Raw genomic sequence first — 14,635 nt, 5'->3', positions numbered from 1 at the left:
GGACAATGAGGCCTCGGTCGGGCCGGTCACCCCTGATACTATGCTGCTCCTTATATTTAAACCACATCCAGCTTCAACATGATACATACATACTGGTAAATTTTAGATGAATTGTGTGCACCCCAAATTCAGTAAAACCTCAGTACAAATTCTGTTTATGTATGAAGGAGCAGACACTGGTGTTAATTATACAAACCTATTTTTCGCACTTCTCCTGTAATGCATTTCTGGTATTAAGAGCTGTAAATATTAGTTATCACTAGTAACAAATGTTTGGTACTTAACCAACCAACCTTTGAAGGATGACAAGTTAAGTCTGCCTTGCTGGGATTCTGACTTCTGATCTTCAGATCATATTATTTGTTAGTGTCATATGTTCAGCTCACTAAGCCATCCTCCCTGGTCACCCATTCTCTGAGAGCCCATGGAATCACATCCCTATCATGTTTCAGGCTCTTTCCTAGCCCCACTGCATAAAAGGAGTCATCTTGGGCCAGGAAGATTGAGCTAATCACCTTCACCAACTGACCACTCTGATATAGCTAAGATTTAAAGTAAGCTCAGCTTTGACACACCCAGGCCAATGAACATTGGGTGTGAATATTTAGGTCGCCCATCTCATTGAAACATCGGCTCTTACTCCCTTTAAGCATGCAAGAAAAGCCACTGATGTCGGCCACCCATTGTATGAGACTTTGGACAATAACAGTACCATCACATGTAAAGTTCTTTTCTATTTCCTCCATGTGAGTAGATTTAATCTTCAGCTGGGGAGAATGTAGTAGTCAGCTCTCCTGCCAGACAACCACACTCTACCCTCTCATCCCCTATGGCGTCCATCCCCGGAGAACCACGGAGGAGCATACAACAGAAGTCCTTTTCCACTTTGTGTCTGTTGGGGCAAGAGGAAGGCTACTCATGCTCATAGTGTAATTCTCTCACTCCACCACCCATTGGGTAAGCTTACTCCTCGCAACATCTGATCTTCTCTTTAAGGTTTTAGTGATCCCACCTCCTACTTTACTCTTGGTCCATGCAAATAGCATCCTAGCATATTGGCCTACTGTCCCAAGACTATGCTGTTTAGAATGGTTCTCCAAACATTTGAACTATTGACAAAGTGCTTATGTCACTTTAGAGACTATTGCAAGCTGATCCACCCTTTGCCTCAACCACACTTTAAACATGTCACCTACTATGCACACAGAAGTGTAAAATATCGAAACTCTGCCAACAACACAACGTTTTCAGACTATATTACTAAGCACTGAGTGACATTATATTTACATGTTGCTAATATTCAAAAATATTGTTCAACTGTATCCTAGTTAGTTGGTTGTTGGAAACGTCAAGACTGGGTTGACTATGTGGTGCCGCTCGGAGGCTTTGGACTCACAGAAAGCGATTGGGCTCATACTCTGCTTCATCTCCACGCTCGCAGTTGATGAAACGCTGCTAAAAGGGGAAGTTGGTGTTTTTAATTGGACTGCTGTTTCACGCGGGACTGCGAGGACCAGGCTGCTCGGCGATTACTCACCTGCCCCACCTGGCTCCTCTTCCCGGCTCCTCCTTCACCTGCTATTTTAAGCCTCGCGGCCCCTGCTTCGCGGGTGCCACGAGGAGGCTTTGGACTCACAGAAAGCGATTGGGCTCATACTCTGCTTCATCTCCACGCTCGCAGTTGATGAAACGCTGCTAAAAGGGGAAGTTGGTGTTTTTAATTGGACTGCTGTTTCACGCGGGACTGCGAGGACCAGGCTGCTCGGCGATTACTCACCTGCCCCACCTGGCTCCTCTTCCCGGCTCCTCCTCCACTACGCCTCTTCCCTTCATTAGGAAGGTTCCGCGCACACGCGTCAGCGGGACGCGCGCGGGACGCAGCTCGGGGCGAAGACCGGGCAAAGAGCGGGCCGTTTGTTGCCGTTCGAGGCCGGGATTGGACGGGACGGGCCACCCCCCAAGGTTGACATTTCATGTGCACAAATGTTTGCCTTACTGTGAGTTCCTGTTGTATTTAAGTTAGGTTGCTAGCCGTGCTCTGTAGTTGTCACGTTATTCTACTGCTCTTAAATCAAATGTGATTACTGGTTATTCTAATAATTTGCACATCCAGGGTCCATTGTTATTGTTATTGGTTGCCCCCCCTAGTTTGTACACTTATAATACTCGAGGATGACATTCCTAAGGTCCGGTAGGAAGATCGTGCAGGGCAGTACTGGGGGCTGTGTATCAGGGACCCTTGATAACTTTATCACAAGAGCAGCACGGGTCCTCGAACAAGAAATCATTCTAACAGAAAAACGACTGTCCTTAGAAATATCAGCAAAGAGATCGTCCCTTGGTAACATCATGGCAGCCATTTCCCCTGAATGTAGGCAACTGCCATCTGTTTCTGATTTGTTGCATAGTAATGTGCCTGGGATGTCGGATTTATCAATACATAGCTCTTTGGAAGATATCTCAGATACCTTAATTATCCCTGAACCCAGTGGCTTACCTACAAATTCTAGTGCTATTCCCACTCTGCCCCCTATTGAGCAGCCACGTATAGCCATTCTGACCTTGGGTAGTAAGTCCCAGCCTACTAATGGGAAAAGAAAACGTGTGGGAGCGCCCCCTAAGGGTAAACGTGCAAAAGTGTCTAAAACGTTTAAACCTGGCATCCTACGTTCTGATTCCCATTCCCATCCGTCTTGTAGTACATCTCCTCCTGTTGGGAGTCTTACGTCCTCCCATTCCTCTGCTACTTTGCCCAATGCCAACTCTCTGCTTTTTGGCTTCTCTGAGCTTTTGGAGCAGTCGCTTAAATCTTTCTTTTTACCCCTACATGAGAGAGTCAAGCAACTCTCTACTTCCATTGGGAAATTAGAGAGTATGGTGCGTACTAACACGACTCTACTGGAGAAAATTACAGCGACTCCTCCTGTCCCAAAGATTTTACCAACTTCTGCCACAGCTGCCAAAACAGGGATTGTTTCAAACGGCCCTACCCCTTTGGTTAGTGTTCCCTCCCTCCCTCCGGTTCACAATGAACAAGTTGTGGAAGTCACCCACATACCTGCCAGTGCTGTCACGTCTATCCAATCAGATAGTAACGTTGTTAATAATAAGAGTAATAATACAACAAGACAGCCTTCTTTTGAGGGTGCAGGTCCGTTTCTAAAACTCCCATGTATTAATCTTCCCCCAGAGTCCTTGCCCTATACTGTTATATTGGTTGGCGTTCCAAGGCTCCCCCAGGCAAAGATTGAGTCTCATAGCGAGTTGAAGAACAAAGTGATTCATTGGCTAAATGGAAATAGGCCTTTGCCGTCCAGAATAAGTGCTGAGATTTTGACTGTACGCAGGGTGAGTTGGTTGGGTACTGGGGTAAAGAATGTGGAGGGTGATTGTGTAATTACTAACTTTCGGGACCCCAGGGTGGTGAGTCATATATGTTCCCTTCCTAACACCTTGAGAGCCACTGGAATACACACCGTGGACTTGTCCTATTTCTACTCCTGTGACCCATGTGATACTCCTTGTGTCTTGTCTACTGGTTGGGAAAGGGTCACCAGAGGCTTTCGTTGCCCGCCCGGACTGGATTTTCATCTTCCTTTGTTTAATCACTTTGCAACCTTGAATTCTTTGGAAGGGGTTGATTGACTGTCAACTAATCCAATCAATTTGGGTTGTGCGAATAAGACTCTTGTTGGCCCCAAACGTTCCACCTGCTCGGGGTCCGGAAGTTGGGGTGGGCCAAGGGGGGTACATCTGGTTTCTCTAAACGTGCCCCTCAGAAATTCTGATTCCCCACTAGCTCTGGAGTGCCTAGACTTCTCCCAGGCCACAAATCTTGTTAACTTCAATCCTTCCACCACCGAGACGGTAACCCGTACTCACTTGCAGCACATTGATAGTCCATTAATCATACACTCAGATCCTTGCACATATGTGAACACGCGTACGGGACCAGGCATCACTGTAACCCACCCCGCCGTACTGGGTTCCTTACCTGCCCCCCAGTTGGTTGGCTCAACTAGCTCTCTTCCTCTCACATTGGCCTCCTGGAACATTGCTGGCTTACGAGGCAAAATAGTAATGGAGGAATGGTCTGCCTGGGCAAACATCCACGATATTCTTGTTTTCCAGGAAACGTGGGCTGTAGACCCTATTCTTATTTCTGGCTACGTCAACTTTTATAAAGGGGCCTCTGGTGGGTCAAGGGGTCGTCCATCGGGCGGTCTCTGCATATGGGTAAGGCAAACTTTAAAGTACAGACTTACCGAATTATCAATTGATAGCCCTGACATATTGATCATCATGATGCAATCTTAATGACGAACCTGACTTCCTGATTATTAATGTATATAATAGGGGCCTCCCAGGCGGGAGAGGTACAAATACCTTTTTACAATTGGATGGGTTTTTGGATTCTGTTAACCCATGTACTAACGTGGTAATAGTGGGTGACTTAAATTGCTGTTTCGAGCCCCTGTATTCTGCTTGGGACTCACTTACAATGGAAGTGGATGCAATTTTGAATATCCCACCTCTCGATCTTCCCCCCATCAAGAGGTGGACTGAATCTGCCATTCAGTGGATGACCTTGTGTATGGAGCGAGGTTTTAGGGCAGCAAACGGACGGACCCTCTCCGACAAAACTAGCAAGGTCACCTTTTCTGATGGTCGTCGTTGTAGTAGAATTGACTATGAAAAAACCAAAGGAGATGATGGACGGAGTGTTGAACATTGAAAGCACTCACCCCCAGTCAACTGATCTGGGTTTAATCCATCACCGTTCTTTAGCCCACTGTGCCACCCCAGTTCAGACATGGCCATATGCAAATCAGTCTGACCCTGTGCCTCATGGGAACAGTCCAGCCCGAACTGCCAAACCATGTCTTCCCTGGACCGGAAACAAGCTTCCTAGGACCAGTTTCTGGCATTTCAGCCATCTTCAGCCAGGCTTGCTTGAATCCAGTGGCAAAGTGAGCAAGGGACTCACGTCTGAGCATACCCTGCCAACTTATGGCGAACAAAGCAAAAACCAAAGGAGAGGATGGACGGAGTGTTAAACATTGCAAGCACTCACCCCCAGTCAACTGATCTGGGTTTAATCCATCACCGTTCTTTAGCCCACTCTGCCACCCCAGTTCAGACATGGCTATATGCAAATCAGTCTGACCCTGTGCCTCATGGGAACAGTCCAGCCCGAACTGCCAAACCATGTCTTCCCTGGACCGGAAACAAGCTTCCTAGGACCGGTTTCTGGCATTTCAGCCGTCTTCAGCCAGGCTTGCTTGAATCCAGTGGCAAAGTGAGCAAGGAAGCTTGTTTCCGGTCCAGGGAAGACACGGCTTGGCAGTTCGGGCTGGACTGTTCCCATGAGGCACAGGGTCAGACTGATTTGCATATGGCCATGTCTGAACTGGGGTGGCAGAGTGGGCTAAAGAACGGTGATGGATTAAACCCAGATCAGTTGACTGGGGGTGAGTGCTTGCAATGTTCAACACTCCGTCCATCATTTCCTTTGGTTTCTGCTTTGTTCGCCATTAGTTGGCAGGGTATGCTCAGACGTGAGTCCCTTGCTCACTTTGCCACTGGATTCAAGCAAGCCTGGCTGAAGACGGCTGAAATGCCAGAAACCGGTCCTAGGAAGCTTGTTTCCGGTCCAGGGAAGACACGGCTTGGCAGTTCGGGCTGGACTGTTCCCATGAGGCACAGGGTCAGACTGATTTGTATATGGCCATGTCTGAACTGGGGTGGCAGAGTGGGCTAAAGAACGGTGATGGATTAAACCCAGATCAGTTGACTGGGGGTGAGTGCTTGCAATGTTCACCACTCCGTCCATCATTTCCTTTGGTTTCTGTAGAATTGACTATGCCTTAATTAAAGTGGAGTTCTGGCCCATATTAAGCGATATGGTGATTCAGGACCGCCCCGAGAGCGACCATAATCCTCTAGTCCTGAAACTCTTAATGTGTTCAGCCCTCAGAAATAAACCTTCTGAGAATGTTACTGCTGACGCCTTTTTAACTAACAACCAACGGAGAGTGCGCTGGGAAAAGGTTGCCATTGACAGTGTAGTACTCTCCGAGATTAGTTCAAAAGTTTCTCGTGCGTTGGAAGACCTCCAATCTCTCCGGAGCCGCGAGAAAGTCATTGGCGAGTCTACCCACATACATGATAATTTATTCCAAGGTCTTAAGTCCCTTTTTTCCAAACCTAGTAAGGCCAAGAAATCGCTTTTACCAAAGCCAAACTCTTGGTATAACAACGCCTGCCGTGAGTCTTATAGCAAATTGAAATCTGCCATTAAATCTAAAAATCAGGCAAATATTCGACTTGCCAGGAAAGACTACAGCAAGGCTAAAGTCCTGGCCAAAAAAGATTGGGATAATGATCATTGGAATGATCTTTTGGTTGCTAGCAAACAAAGAAATCTGACTTTGTTTTGGCACATTGTGAAATGGGGCAACTCTCCGTGTACGCAGGTCCCGTCAAATCATGTTCTCCCCGACATTTGGGTGTCGCACTTTGAAAGTCAGTTTTCGGAGTCTAATCTGGAAGAAGTGACCGCTTTTCCTATTTCCCAGGTCATGCCCTCTCTTTGGAATTTTAAATTTGATTGTAAAGAGGTCGAGTTGGCTCTATCCAGGGTTCCTAGTGGCAAGGCACCGGGTATAGATTGTGTCCCTGCGGACCTTTTCAAATCTGACCATAGCAATTGGGTGCCCTACATCGCACTTTTGGCAACTGCTATAGCCAATGGGGCTGCCATTCCTGAATCCTGGAAGGGCGCTGAGATTTTGCCCATCTTTAAGAAGGGTGATCGCTCTTGCCCGGGGAATTACCGCCCGATCAGTTTAATTGACTCTGTTCAAAAAATCATAGCAAGGATGATCCTGGCAAGAATTCAGTCTTGGATAGAGCAGGAGAATATCATCTCGCCCCTGCAGGCCGGGTTCAGACCCTGCACAAGTACCATCGACCAGGCGTTCAAGTTTCAACTGATCGTCTGGAAAACGGTTTATCTTTGCGGCGGTACCTTGTACGCCGCTTTTGTTGACCTTCGGTCAGCATTTGATTTAGTCAATAGGACTAAACTTTGGGCGGTATTAGCAGAGTTAGGGATGCCTGCAGACCTTTTGTATATTGTCATTAGGTTGCACGAAAATAACTTCGCTCAAGTACGTTGGGGGAACCAAGGGCAGGTCACCGACAGATTCAAAGTCAATAGGGGTGTCAGGCAAGGGTGCGTCCTTGCGCCTACTCTGTTTCTGTTATTCATTAACAGAGTTGTGCAGTACTTTTCTTCTACATCTACGGACGCCCCTATGCTGGGTGGTATTAAAATTCCACTCCTCATGTTTGCCGACGACACCCTACTCCTATCGCAGACTTTGTCTGGGCTACAGGTGGCTTTGAACGTATTTGCTAACTTCTGCTCTGACTTTGACCTGTTAGTTAATGTTACGAAAACTAAATACATTGTCTTTAATAAAGGGAAATGCGTGAAAGGCCATCTGACTATGAACAATGACTTACTCGAACGTGCTAACGTCATGACCTACTTGGGGGTTGTCTTTGAAAATAAGCTGAACTGGAGGCTACAAATAGATGTTCTATCCCTCAAATTTGCCCAACTCTCAGGGTGCTTGGTTAAAGAACAAAAACAATCCCAGATGAAAATGATAGGTCCAGCCATTAAAATTTATAATGCCAGGATTAATTCTGCGATCCTCTATGGCGCCGAACTCTGGGGTTTTGCTGATCTTTCCCCACTGGTTAAGGCACAACACAAATTTCTCAGGATCCTTACGGGTCTTCCTTGTTCTACTCCAGTGAAACCGCTCCTGCTGGATCTTGGTTGTTATTCTTTTGATGACATTGCCAGGTTTAAACCTTTGGCTTTTTGGAGGAGATTATGGACGGTCCCGGAATTAGGGCCCTATGCTAAGACATTTCTGAACGTTCGTTCCATCCTGGGCGCCGGTAACATCCTGTGGTTCAAACAAGTTAGCTCACTATTGGAATCCATGGGCCTGGGAATTCTCTGGACCGACCCGGCTACTAATCCCTTCCCTCCTAAAAAAGTTTTTAAAAGCCTTTACTGGTCAATGGTCCGTCAAAAACAATTATCCCTAGTTCCAGCGGAGTCTTTGTCAGGCAGGTTTCTTGTGCAGAAAAATGTCCCTCTTTTAGAAGCTTATTGGGACATCATTACCAGACCCAGCGACAGGAAACTTTACCACCAACTGAGGGTTGGCAGTCTACCCATCAAATCATTCACTAAAAATTGGAAGGGTGAGACTTGCGATTCCTGCCGTTGGTGTACAGATTGTACCGAATCTGTGGGTCATATATTTTTTGTCTGCCCGGCTTATGCCGCCCCCCGGGCCAAATGGCTTAAACCTATATGTCGCAATCTGGGCATTAGACAGGGGCTTGAGGCCCTAAGAATCCTGAGATATGACAGTGGCGAATGCATCGCAGTTGCAGTGGCCACATTTTTGGGTTGGGTCTGGATTATCAGAAATAGGAGGTTTTAGACTTTAGAGCTGTGTTTACTCATGATTTTATTCTACTTGTGTTATATAGGAATAGTTCTTAATTCTTATCTTGTATGTAATGTTTATTTTGTAATTGTCTTTTTTTGATGAAACTGATCGATAATAAAGACTAACGAAACGTATCCTATAATAAACAGCATTGAGATTTTAATTAGGGTAATTATGCTAAGAAAGTTGCTAGTATTTCACAATGCCATCTTGGCTGTATCCTTCGGTCTACCATAATTGAGATTGTTTTAAAAAACTAAGGGCCCACACGAGAGACCCAACCGGTGAGACGACTCATATGCTAGCCCTCGCCAAACAGGCCTTCAGAGACCATGCATGGAAAGAAGCCAAGGCCAGAGTAAAGCAAACACAACACACAATCTACGAAGTAGGGGACAAAGCCGGCAAACTCCTTGCCTGGCTAGACAAAAAGGAACGTGCAAATCGGTGGGTGGCCCGGGTGCACTCATTATCTGGGGGGGAAATCACAGAAGGTGTTTTCGTACCTTCAAGTCCGATAATGCAGGCTTCAGCGGGGAGCCGGCGGGCATATTAACTTTCTTCTGTTGAGCAGAGCGACTTTGTGCTCGCTCTTTCTGCGGCGCCCCGGGAAAACACCTTCTCCAAAAAAAAGCAAAACAAAGTATGGTTCTTTAGGGCTGTTGTCATTACACATAGCCACCACTCTCTTTTTCCGAGGTCCTGAAGAAAGCCCCACTGACCCCATAGAGCGATCCCATAGGGCTGAAACATGTCGACCTGCTCTTGGACATTCTTCAGTGCGTTAGATTAATAATTTGTCTTTTTACGCACAACACCGTTTTTTATTCACCTCGATTCCAGATTTATTAAAAGTTCAGTCTAGGATATACGAGGCTCCTAATTTTAATGCACTTCACTAGAGCACTCCACATTCACCCCTACTTGATCACTACTGTAATAACCAGTGGTTCTCCTCCTGGTGGAGGAAAGCATACGAAAAAGAAGCCCAATAATGATGCTGTCACGTTTTTAACTTGGCGGAGAATCAAGATATACCGCCACTTGGCTTAAGTACGTGAATGAGGGTTTTTTTTACAGTAAAACAACCAATACGTTGTAAAACCCTGGTTACTCAGGTCAAGTGATCCCTTCCCCTTTGATATTTTGTACTACTGCAAGGAAGCTGAATGGATTACAAATCCTTCTTTCTCCCCCCACTTGATCGAAGAAACAGAGCACTGTTAGCTACCAGAGAAGAACGAGGCGGCGGCAGTCAACAGTCTATTGCCACAACATCTAAATACAGCGGGCGGACCACCATCAGCTTGACGGAGTACATGGAACCGGCGGTAGACCTGCCAAGATCCAAATCAGGCCAGAAGTCTCCCAGAATATAACACTCATGCACGCATCCTGTGGATCTGAGATTTCCCAAAAAGCACTTCAGTGTTCCCACCAAAAAACAATGTGAAAAATATATACATGTATCATCATTAAATCAGGCCTAGCTCCTGAATAAGAAGTATGAAACAGCACAGCTGAAGAAGCTGTTTCTGTATCATGTAGGAAGTAAAGAGGTGCAGCACATTCACATCATCAGTATCCATATTAAAAGCTGAAAACAATTTATAAACATTAAAACTGTCAAGATTATACAAAGAAAAATTGTTTTTCATAAAGCAATAGGCCCATAATAGTTGTTTTCCATCTTCATTTTGTCTACGTCTTCCAACGTCTAAGCTTTGAGCCTCTATTGCTTGCGGCAGAAGTGTTGATAAAGATGTCCTGATGTTCAACTCATTTAAAGATCTACTCTGCAGCATTAAATATTGCCTTAATTATGTTAATTAGTGGTCTCTTTCCACACCAGGTGCTGTAATTCATGTGGTCTCTACTGCAAAGCACCAAATCAGGCTCTTGCAGAACAATCTGGCATTTTCTTTTGAATCTAATTAATTTAACACACCCATCTGTGTAGCATAATATTGTGGATGTGGGATGACAATTTCAGAAATTAGTCAGTGTAATATAATTACCAAAAGGATTCCCTTTCAATCTGGCACATTCTTATCTATGTTTGTAGCAACTTTGTTTCTCAGTCTGTTTTACTAAAAGTCTTATCCTTATGCCAGCTCTTAAACCTGAATGCCAGTCACCCCCCTCTGCGGAATTGTATAGGCCGCACAGCATATTATGGCCTATATTTATCATAGTCTTGCATCACCCTTGCACCACACGACACTAAAGTCAGATTTATCAAGCCACGCAAGGTAGTTTTGCGTGGCCCTACATGGCCTCATAAACCTGGAGTAACACAAGGCAGTGCAAATCACTGCCTTGCTTCACTCTGCCCCACGGAGGCGGTCCATGGGTGGAGAGCGGGTATTCCCACACATCCACCCATGAATTTTGGCGCATTCCCAGATTTACCATTAGTAGCATCAAATGCTACACCTCGCCAGGGGAGGCATAATGATAAGAAATATCTTTATTTCTCCTCTTTGTTTCCACTTTCTATATTGTGCAGGAAGGGGTTTCTTCCTGTACAAAAACAATCCTGCTCACAATGCAGGCACCCTTACACCATGGTGCAAGGGTGCCTGAGTTGGAGCTAGGCAGCCACAAATGTGCCAGGGTAAGGAAAGGGTAGGAATGCACCATATGATGTTTAATATGGTGCATTCCTGCCCTTTTACGCAGCACATTGCAGCAAGGTGGATTGCTGCATTGTAGTGCATGTAAGTATGATAAATATGCCACTATGTTTCTTCTTCTCCACTAAATACACTCAAGAGGGCTTCAAACCCAAGCTGAGCATTAGGTTTTCTTTCTTAGTGTACTGAAGAGGTTTTGTTGGCACCCTGAACACCCACCCTGATAGAATGGGTAAAACCCAAGTAAAAGCTGACAGACACTGTCAGACCTGAAAGGGACTCCCAGAACCTGACTTTCAGGATTTATTAGGTCAGAGGAGCACCACCCAAACCCTCAATGCAGCTTGGACCCTGCACTCATTCTGATATGATTGCTATTTTTTCTAATACTTAATATAGCCTTACAGCCTGCTGTAGGGGCTATACGGCTATTAAAGGCCAGCTCTAGCATTCAGTGAGGGCCTTTAACAAGGGAGCGGGACCTTAATAGCCGGTATAGCCCAGCTACGAAGGGCTATAAGGCTATTAGAAAATTCTGCCACTAGAGGGCAGAATGTTCTAACAAATAAAAGAAAGGCTTCAGGGAGCGCGAGGGGATTGAAATCCCCTCAGGCTCCCTGAAGCCCTTGTTCACAGCCACAGCTGTGAACAAAGGAACATTGGAATGTTGGAGCTCCGGGCTCATACCAGCCATTATAAGCCCGGAACTACTCCATTGTTTTCAATGGAGCACCCAACATTCCAATGTTCTAATAATAGTTATATTTCTACATGCATTAACTCTGCTTATAGCATGTAATTTGTGCTTAGCACTACTACCAATGTAATAGGTCCTCCAATATACAGCAATGTCTTGAAGGACTCTAATCAGCAACCCTTTTTATATTCAACATTCAAATAATTTGTACTATGTTTACATAGCAGACCAGATGTACTAGGCCATGAGTCAGCCAAGTAGCGCATAGTATATACTTTCCAGCTCAAAAAGTATTTTACCATGAAACGGTGCCCTTTTTCAACATAAAAATCACTTTGTGCTGCTTTGCATTGCTTTGTATCAAGGAGGATTTACAAGGCACAATGCACTATGACAGCCAGACTGGGTTTTGCATCTGAAATTAACGCCTAGGTGAAAAAGGTGCTAACAAGGAGAAATGTTCCCATTTCTCAAAATACCTAAGCTTTGCTTCTGTGCTTCTGTGCATAGTACACATTGTGCATGGGATCCTTCTATGGTTGTGTGGACATACGAATTTGTACTGGAAGGGAATGCTTCAAGTGCGGATCATATGGTAGACAGAGTACACTGACCTCTGCCAGGCTGTACCTCATGCAATATAGTCTTTTAGAGTGCCATGGGATGACAACAGCAGCAGTCAGTGTTGATAAATATGGTTCTGAGCTGTTTTCCCCCTCGTGTAATGTAGTGCAGTAAATGTGGTTGCTGCACTGCATTACAGGAAAAAAATTGTAAGTCTGCCCAGACAATTCACTGCAATATTATGTGCTGCAAACTCTATTAAATTCCATAAAGGAACAAATGTCCTACCTAGCAGTGTTTACCCATGGTCATTTCCGCAGAAAAAGTTCCATTCATTGCCACAATGCATTTCGGGGGACCAGTCATCGGGGTGCATCAGATAATCGTGTTTTATCCCTATGCACAACTGGGTGATAGAATTTCTTAATTAAAGTAGTACCATTGATACAATCCCTTGTCTGGTGTTGCGACCACTGCCACATGGCAGTTCTTCTGCTTGAATTTACTACTGGAGTATTATGATTGTATTTTTGGGTGTCAGATACCTCTCTCACCACTGTATGAGACCAGCCGTCCGAAGTGGTTTTGATGTGACTGTTATTAAGATTGATTCCTTGTCACTTTTTCAGTAGTAATTATTTTTTACATTATGCCAAATCTTTGCACATTTTCTGTCATTTGAGAATTCCATTATTATACAGTCAGAGCTGATAATAAGAAAATCTATTTTCTTAGGGTTAAGTTTTAGTCATCCAGGTGTGTATTTGCTTTAGAAAGAATTAGAGAAGGTTGGTTGAGCCGAAGGAATATGCCTGCAGTTATACCTGGGTTTCAACAAGATCACTCACTTATTGATGGCAGGTGATACCAAGTGAGTTAATGAAATCAACTAAGGACCAAAGGTATAGATTAAAGAGGATGAGACTAAGTATGTAGGAAGCTGAAAGTTATTTCAACAGATGGAAAAAGGCTGTCCTTGATTTTGATCATTTGACCATTATCTAAATGCCTTAGAGCCCACCGTAGCAGGCTATACTGGCTTTTAAAGGCCCCCATCTGTCTTTGAAAACCCTGTCCCTGCGATACCAAGGCAGAGCGTATTTAATGGCCATCAGCCATGGTACATACTATAAGACCCACGAAATGTAGAAAAACTTTAAAGATTGGTACTGATTTCTTACATGCACTTGTAACAGATCTGATAAACATAAAACAAGATAGTATAAAAACATAGATAGTATAAATGAAAACACAAACAGTTAATGTATTTGAAATGCCAACTACACTGAAACAATTTAGGTAAGAGAGGTACTATTGCTCTAAACATACACATTATCAAACAGTTTTTATTTTCTTTTTGCTTACTTGGCTTTTCAGTCATTGGAACTGAGGAACTAGCCTGAAGACCTGATTTTGTAGATGCTACTGCTAAAGAGAAAATATGAAATAAAATAGAAGAAAATATTAAAACATTCTATTTTTTATAAACATTTTTAGAAGGTGGAAAAGCATACTTTTAGGTTCCACATTCCATATATCAGTTATATACATTTAAGTGTATATTTAAGGCATGTTTATCTTTATTAATCTGCGTGCCTTATTGTAATAAGAATTGTAGTAGGTCATCACTTTAGCCTATTGAGTAGAAGTATAATCAATGTAACCATGTTTACTGAATGCTCTTACATGTCAAAAATAATTATTTGATTGCTAAAGATTATTAGAGCATTGGAATGTTGAGAGCTCCACTGAAGACAATGGAGCAGCTCTGGGCTTATGCTGGCTGGTATAAGCCCAGAGCTCCACCATTACAAAGTATGTCTTGAAGTTTCTCCCTTTTTAATTTAGAAACTTCTACCCTTAGTAGGTGGAAAGTTCTAATAGCCTTATAGCCCTTCTGCCTTGGGTTATACCATTGTTAAAGGCCCACGCCTTTGACTCAGGTCTATGACTAAGTTTAAGGGCCTTTAACAACTGGTATAGCCCTATGCAATCCGCTATAAGGCTATAATAATACTGTAATGTGCTTCCATTTTGATTTTTGAGTTAACTTAGCCTGAGGTTTGGCCTTAGCTCAGCATTTCACACTTTAAAAGTTTCCAGTATGCTATTTTTCTTACCTATGCAGGTGTGTTATCGGGTTCGTTGTTAGCTAGGGAACGGTTTATTGATATATAGTAGACTGATAGTGAGGC

The 14,635-nt window shown here is 44.2% G+C and overlaps 1 protein-coding gene across 1 annotated transcript in view; it reads right to left on the bottom strand.

Annotated features, from left to right (window-relative positions):
• Positions 1-14,635, bottom strand: part of LOC146821647 (uncharacterized) — a 1,582,729-nt gene that overhangs the window by 272,129 nt on the left and 1,295,965 nt on the right. The window contains exon 29 of the mRNA XM_085609888.1: positions 13,806-13,868. Within this exon, the coding sequence (XP_085466014.1) occupies positions 13,806-13,868 (63 nt within the window). The remainder of the gene's footprint in view (positions 1-13,805; positions 13,869-14,635) is intronic.

Source organism: Triturus cristatus, chromosome 6 (assembly GCF_964204655.1).
Source record: "Triturus cristatus chromosome 6, aTriCri1.1, whole genome shotgun sequence".
In the NCBI taxonomy this organism is placed as follows: Eukaryota; Metazoa; Chordata; class Amphibia; order Caudata; family Salamandridae; genus Triturus; species Triturus cristatus.
The sequence above is the reverse complement of the archived record's forward strand: the minus strand, read 5'-3'. Positions and strand labels throughout refer to the sequence as shown.